Raw genomic sequence first — 8,153 nt, 5'->3', positions numbered from 1 at the left:
GGTCCCAGAGCTGGTTTTGCAGAACTGTTCTTAGAGTGAAGTCTTTCCAACCATAGGTCAGTTCATCAGTAGCTATAAGCAGAGTTCTCAAGACCACAGCTAGCGTTTTGTTGTAGCTCGTGGAAGGATCTCCCCTTGCACTCCAGCTTCCTTGCTGCTTCTCTGCCCACCAGCAATGTTCTTGCTGGGGTTGTGGTCTGGTGTGAATCAGCCTATTTGCACAGGGAAACTATCACATTGGAGATGGACTGAGACTCTGGTTTTACTCCTTCAGGTCACATGGCTTCAAGTGGTTTGAGCCACTCAGTTGTGAGGGCTTAAGCCTAAGTGCAGACACTGCTATGAGAGGTAATTCAGACAATCAAGGCTTAACTGCTTTTTCTCTCCTGTGCCTGCTTCTGTGTGTTCCTGCATTTGGATATGCATCTGGCAAATACACATGATGCTTAAGAATACTGTCTGTTTGCATGTTTCCTGATGCTTTTCAGCCTTTAACTGTTTACAGTTTTGCCAAAATTTTAGCTGTTTGAGATGTAACCTTTAAAAGGATGAGAAATAGAAGTAACAAATACCTCATTCTGGTGGGATGTTTTTATTCAGAGTTTTAGCTAAGTCAGCTCAACCATTTTTTTAAAGGTTGAAATTAAGGGAAATGCTATTATTAAAGATCCTACAGCTGTTTCATTAAGAAATTACAGCTCTTCATACTTGGAAGCAAAGAAGAGAAATTTGATAGTTGTGACGTGGTAGCAGAGCTATTACAGCAAAGCAGAAGTTGGAAAAAGCAGAATCCTTGTGATAATACAATCAAATATGCCTGCTTATAAGGGTTTAAAATTTGTTTGCACATGCTCATTAGAAATGCATTAGTTTGTCATAACTAAGTTGCTCTGTTTTGTGTTCATTGATTTGTTCTATCCCGGATTATTGGCTCTGAGCAAATGTAATGGGAGTCAGACACTGAGGTGGCTTTCTTGGTGAGGTGCAGGCTTTTTAAGGCTTTTAGAAAGTTAAAGCTAGTAGTTTCAGAAAGTGTTAATAATATGTTATATATAAACTGCAGATCTGATTTATATTAGACTTTAATAAATAATTGTTCATAGCAGAACTACTGAAAGCAATGATTATTTCCCCAGAATTTTCTGGATTTCAGTGTTCCTTTTTGCTTGGAGTCTGAACAAAATTTTAATCTCAGATTTTCCAACCCCCCTCCCCCAAAAAAATACAATGAATAGGATGGATCAAAATGTTTTGTTTAATAATTTTAAAATATTTCACTTTGATCCTGATCTTTCTTACCCTTTTAAAAATTGTAATTGTTACCAACATATTTAGACTCTTAAATCCAGATTTCATTTTAAAAACATTGGAGGACTTTCAGCAAATTCTGAAAACTTTTTCCATTTGTTTTCAAAATCAGGAAATGAATTCATCTGATCTTTCCTTGCAGACACCTTGATAAATTTTGACTAATGGTTATTTTCTACAAAAATTGGTGAGGTAGTTAAGATCAGGGAAGTCTATCTCTCAGAAGCTATGACAAGGGAAATTTGCTCCTTTCACAGAAGCTTTATGGTATAGCCTCTCCTTATGTCCCCCCTACTTTTTCCCTCAGGGTTTCCTGATGCCTTAAGCGCTCGTGGAGGACACGTTCCCAAGAGGATGGGTGCTTGGGAAGCCTAGCGCCCTCACCTGCAGTGTGGGTCGTATGGCAGAGACTGAAAGAGAAGTTTATGGTTAAAGCATTTGCCAGTTGCCTGGGGAACTGGATTCCAGCTGTACCTCTGTTATAGAGCTACTGCCCATTACTCGACAGCTCAGTTTTACCAAACTTTTTGGAAGTATTAACAAATTATTATTCTCCTTATTCTGGGCACCAGGCTGTGAGCCGTATAGGGCTAGGTTTCTGGAGATACCGAATTCCTCTGACTGGAAGTGAGCGGGTTTGGAGCGATGCTTCACACCTGCTGGACCACCTCGGTGGGTCCCTGGAAGGTACCCGGCGCTGCTTGCTGCTGCTCAGGCCAGCTGGCGCCGTGACCTCTGCCCATGCTGGTAAACCTCACAGCAGATGGCTGCATACAAACTGCTTATTGGGAGCAGACCTTGAAGCATGCTCACACACCAGCCGTGCCTGAAAATCATTTGGGAGAGTCCTAATTGGGCCCTGCTGGGCAACGCTCTAACGATTTCACAGCAGAGGCAATTGAGTGCCACTGCCTAAGCGTGTTCCCTGGCAGCCTTTAATCTGCTTGCAGGGACCTACCCATGAAATGTGACAAAAATGCTAAGGACTGAAAAAAAACCCAGTATCTCAATTTGAGTAGTCAAAATTATTGGATGCTTCTGGCATCTGTGACCTTCATTTCTCCATTATAAAATAATGATAATAATATCCTCATGTTGAGAAGATGAATTCTCGGATATCCTGGAAGCACTCGGAGAAGATATTGAGAGCACCCTGAGGAAAATTTAGGTCTTTGAATGTCGCGTTGAGTTTGCAGTAGGACATACTAAATAACATCAGAGGCCAAATACTGAATGAGAAAGATAAAAAGAAATGGTAAAAAATTACCCATTCACACCACTAAAAACTGCTTGTACATGGTGGAAAGGAGAAATCTAACCTTCATTCTGGCTTTTCCTAACTTTTGGACTGGTAGTCTTTACAGCTTTAACATTTATTTAATACAAAGAATTGACTTTGGTTTTTGGGAGAATTTTATTCAATATTGTAGGTATTTCCTGCAGAGGCATTTTATCATTACAGGGAAACAAAACTGTTCTGTTGAGAGTTGCTCTATATCTATATTATATATTTCTGGTGGGAATTTATGTCTTTCTCTACTGATTGCTAGACAGTGCTGGTGGGCAGTAGACTGGCATTGCCTTCCTGATGTAGGTCCTGATGAGGAATAGCTACATTTCTCACTTTCCCAAGTGCTAAAGTAGTATGTTGGAATCACACACAGCCAAAAGGTTGAGGCAATAAACAAAAAGGAAAAATATTTTAAACCTATTCAGCACAAGGATTGCAGTATCTGAAGAATTTGGTTGCAGTTGCTGAAGGCCAGAACAGTCATTTAAAGAATTGAAAAAGTAACCTTGCTTACGTAATTCTGTTATAATGAAAGAGCTGCGATGATTTTGCATGAAATTGTAATACAGATTATAAAGTTTAAGATGTTATTTAGTTAAAGCAGAAGCTATTGATTACCTTGGTGCTGTAGGCACAGTTAGAGAGGGCAAAAAGCTGCACAGTACAATATTTTAAAAAAATTAGCAGAAAACAGAAGGTGTAAAGGAAGGGTCCCACAAAGCAGACTGAAAAGATGTTTTTAAAACAGTATTTAGTTCATTGTTTACATATATTTCAGTGAAAGAAGTACTATAAAAAAAGCAAATACAGTCCTCACTTTTCAGAAATTTTCATTTGGGAAGATATTTTTCATTTTTGATCTTTTCAAAGTGCAATGCTGTGAATGCTAGTGCAAACAGTAGTAAAGATGGACTCCGTGCGAAGCATCTTGGACCCACTCCTCTGTACGCTAAACTTAATGCTGTTTCACTGCTGACTTCAGTGTGACCACAATTAGCAAAGAATTTTTAGAGCTTTTTAGAAAAGCCACATTTCCTGAAGTAGGAAGATGCAACCAATAATTATACTGTCAAATCAAAAAATGTTTTATCAGCGTTAGGCCAGTATTGGTGACACTATAATTTTATAACGATTCTGTGTGGTAATTACACTGCATAAAAGCTAAAACAATGTGTACTCTTGCATATATTTAGTTTTTGTAATCAGAAAAGCAAATGAGGGTATGGTTAACCTAAGATTTATCAGATCAGCTGCTTGCTTTCTGCTGTGTTTTAGTCAATATTGCTAATACTAGGGAATACGTTAACAAGAAAAGAGAAAGAACCTCTGGAATTCAATAGTGAATAAACTAGTGAACCTCTGTAGATACTGCTTGAAGACATGACTGATTTCATGGAGAATGACAGAACCTCACTACGATTTTCTTAAATCATGTGTTTTATTAGGTAAGACAGACTGTAAAAGAGAGTCATTGTTGTGTATTACAGTCTGAAAGGATTTTTTTTGTAAAAGGTTGTAAATATTTCTTCTGAGGATAAATATCCACTTGTAACTGATTAGTATATATGTGATTATCTCTATTTCTGAAGATGGCTAAAGGCATCCCAGAAGTTTAGGAGGGTAAACAGACCAAAGCACCGAAGCACTGAGTCCTCCCTTCCACTGAGGTGCGCAAAGGCCGTCGCTACGTTTTCGTTCTGAACGAGCTCGTGTGTGAGGATTCTGGAGTTGATTCATGCCAGCCAGCTTCGTTCTGATGCGAGATTTATTTTTGCAAGTGAAGTTATCAGATTATCTTTCTCATGAATGAAGGTAAATGTTACAGGCTTAAACGCTTATGTAAATAGGCACAGAGCTGCTCTGAGTTGCACTGGGAGATGAGGAGCGAGATTTGCAGCGCAGCACTGGAGGCAGAATGAGAAGAGGCACCTGACAAGGTGGTGTTTTGGGGTGTTGCCAATAAGGGCGTTAACAAGACAGTGAGTTCTGCACTCAATAAAAATTCAGTAAATGTCTATATAAATTAGATATTACTCTGATGGGTAATTTTATGGGGATCTTTCCTTTTCCCTGATGTTTTGGAAGTCTGTCAATACCTGCATCTTAGGGGAATGAGCTTTATTATTACTTCATCTGTGGTGAAGGAAACCTTTTGAAGTTCAGATACGGTGACGTTTAGTATTCTTAATTTTATACTAGGAATATAAGCAACCGTGTCATAAGCATGTCAGACTCCATCTTGAAATAATTCTTTGTTTTTCCTGCATACTTTTAGTAGAGGACTATTCTGGAACCTCACTGCTCTGGTAGTCTAAGATCTAGTCTTAGCAACCTTCTAATTTCCATCTGATGTTTCCAGTTTTCTTTCATGGTGGGTTTATAGCCATTTGTTCTTGTGTCATCATGGTCTAACACAAATAGTTCTCCATCCCTGGCATTTACCCTGATGTATTTGGGGTAACAGTCCCATCTTGTCACAACCTTCATGCTTGCTCTGTGAACAGGATCATATTCTTGATCTTGTTCACAACAAATGCTTAAAAAAAAAAGTTGAAGGTATTTCACTTCAAAAGAAAGTGTAGACTGTTGACGTGTTTATTTATGGAGAATGAGATGAGGACAAGGTCTGCACTTTAGTGGTAGAAATTACTAAGGAAAACTTTACTATATTCTAAGAGAAGTCTATCTAAGCTTTCTTAATATTGCTTTTAGTCCTTTTACCATTTAAATATTGTGTCAGATGACTGACCATAGTAGAGATGGTGGGTGGGTTTCCTTCCTGTCTGATAGTGGTATTCCAAATCTGATGATGAACAGCTGCGCTTTGAGAGTTCACTGAAACATGAGGCACAGTGAGTGAGGATGATCTTGCAGATTATTAAAACAGAGATTGCTAGTTGCTGTCACGCGATCACATTCCTGCAGCAACATAACAGGTAAACAAGTGAGACAGCAAAGAGCCTTTGTGAGGAGCCAGAGAATGGTATGCACAGTCCTTGCATATGTAAAACACATGACATATCTAATTGTTTCATTCAGTTTCAGAGCAAATCTCCCAGATTTGAAATTTTCCCTAAATGGAAGGTAGCCCTGGTTGCACTTTGTCCTTGCGGATATCCCTACAATTTTTCCATTAGTCTACCTCACAAATGAATTGGTAAGTAATAAGATTTAGCTGACATGACTGTACCAGAAACTGAGAAAAAAAGAACCAACCCCCCCCCCCCAAGCCTTCTGTACAGTCACATTTGATTTTCATGAATTCAGAAGTTCCAGTGATTTTTTTTCTTTGCTTAAACATATATTCCTAGCCATACCAGTTGTTCCAATGGTTCCTTACACTACCACAAAAGAGTATCACTTTAGAGTGAGCAAATTACCATCATTAGGTTTTCATCTGTATATGAAAGAGTGGAAGTGGAGAATCTTACAAGAAAACAGTTCGGGGAACATGATGTTTTTGCAAGATTCCAATTTCTTGTTTTTTCCAGCTTCAGGAATGGGTCTGTCTATCTGAAGAGGACTCTTCCCAAGTATTTGTAGTTTCCAAACTCATTCTCATAAAGACTCTGGCTTTACAACTGCATCGTTTTCAAAATGGCTGAGAAGGCTCCATCAGGGATGACCAAGAAGTCTTCAAGGTCCACCCTTTCTCTGCCTCCAGAACCAGTGGAGATCATTAGGAGCAAAGCCTGCTCACGGAGAGTTAAAATAAATGTAGGTGGACTTAACCATGAAGTGCTGTGGAGGACTTTGGACAGACTTCCAAGGACACGATTAGGAAAGCTCAGAGACTGCAATACTCATGAATCTCTGCTGGAAGTATGTGATGACTATAATCTAAATGAAAATGAATATTTTTTTGATCGACATCCAGGGGCTTTCACTTCTATTTTGAATTTCTACAGGACAGGGAAACTACATATGATGGAAGAAATGTGTGCTCTTTCTTTTGGCCAAGAGCTTGATTACTGGGGGATTGATGAGATATATCTAGAGTCTTGCTGCCAGGCAAGATACCATCAAAAGAAAGAACAGATGAATGAGGAGCTGAGGAGAGAGGCAGAGACCATGCGAGAGAGAGAAGGGGAAGAGTTTGATAATACCTGCTGCCCAGAGAAAAGGAAGAAACTCTGGGACTTGCTGGAGAAACCCAACTCATCTGTGGCAGCAAAGGTAGGGTGAACAATATGTTTATCACAAAGACATTGAAAGTGGTATGCATGACACATATTTGGCATGCGTGATTAAGTCGCTTTCACTAAAATAGTTAGAAAACAGAAGAACCTAAGAATTTACGTGTCATGAAGTGAATATATCCAATGGAACAGCTAAAACCTGCTGAAATCACCAGAAGGAAACCTGGTGATTTCAGCTGATTTTAGGTAAGCGCTACCTTTCAGCTTTATCATGTATAAACAGAAACATACATATCTGTATGATTGTTAATGGACATCATATTTAACTCTTTGACAAAAATATGGCTGCAGAGCACTACTTACTTCCTTGTTAGAAAGGCGTTTGGTTATGAGAAATGTTCTAATAAGTCCACACATGTTTTAGAGTATCAGTAGTGTTTCTTGTTCTGTTACAGGCATTTTATAGGTGTGATATCACTGTCTCATAAGGTTTGCTGAATTAGTTATCAGATATTGTCAACAGCTGCTTCCTGTCATGGTTTTACCTTGGTCGAGGATTGCAGTATGTTACCTCTTACATTATGCTTTTGCAGTCATGAATTAGTGCTCTATATAAAAGTGCTAAAGTATTATATTTAGTATGAAGAAAATTGTTGAAATTTTTCCCCCAGTAAAAGTGTTCAGTATTCTGATCATGTTAAGCTTAACAGTGGCTTTATTTTCTTCTGTCGTTAATTTTTTTTATTGGATGCCACCCGTGTAAGGACTAAAGTAAGTATCAATATATAATAGTGGAATTTATAAGTGTTCTGGACAAAAAAGAAATCCTGGTAAGAATTTTTCTTACAATAACAGTTTCTTACTATTGAGATGCTACAAAATACACAGCATTTTTTATTTTTGTTTTTCACTGTGGAATGCAAAACTGATTATGCAAAGACTGACTTTTGCCAGAATTTTATTTATGGTGCCAGAAAATAAGGTTTAGAACTGGAGTAAAAGCTGACAGGAAAAATAAAGGAGGATATTCAGAATATTTTAGAAAAGTATCTGAATACATTTTCTGTTTCTGAGTTCCATATTCTGGGCCATATGTTCCTCTCCAGGAGAAGGAGCAGAGGGGAAGCAGATGGGCATTAAGCTGTGCCAAAAAGGGTTCAGGGAGGCTGTGTTACACACTGTGATCCCCTGGTACAAGCTAGCGTCCATCAGCCCCCTCCAAGCACTTTTGTGACACAGCTGCCACGCGGCTTGCAGAATTCAGGGCCCAGCTTCTCAGTCCTGCACATCCTCAGTACAGCACTGTTTAAAACATTGGTGATGTGATCTGTAGCAGACCTCATCTCCTCCCAGACACAGAAGCACAACTGTGGGACCAAACAGCAGCTCAGCACTGGATCCGGCTTCGCCACTCG

General features: G+C 39.0%; 1 protein-coding gene across 1 annotated transcript in view; it reads left to right on the top strand.

Moving 5' to 3' along the window:
• The first annotated feature begins 6,196 nt into the window (after positions 1-6,196).
• Positions 6,197-8,153, top strand: part of KCNB2 (potassium voltage-gated channel subfamily B member 2) — a 179,003-nt gene continuing 177,046 nt past the window's right edge. Inside the window, exon 1 of the mRNA XM_062568181.1 lies at positions 6,197-6,775. Within this exon, the coding sequence (XP_062424165.1) occupies positions 6,197-6,775 (579 nt within the window). The remainder of the gene's footprint in view (positions 6,776-8,153) is intronic.

Source organism: Rhea pennata, chromosome 2, assembly GCF_028389875.1.
Source record: "Rhea pennata isolate bPtePen1 chromosome 2, bPtePen1.pri, whole genome shotgun sequence".
Lineage (NCBI taxonomy): Eukaryota > Metazoa > Chordata > Aves > Rheiformes > Rheidae > Rhea > Rhea pennata.
Note: the sequence above shows the minus strand (reverse complement) of the source record. Positions and strands in the feature narration are given on the sequence as shown.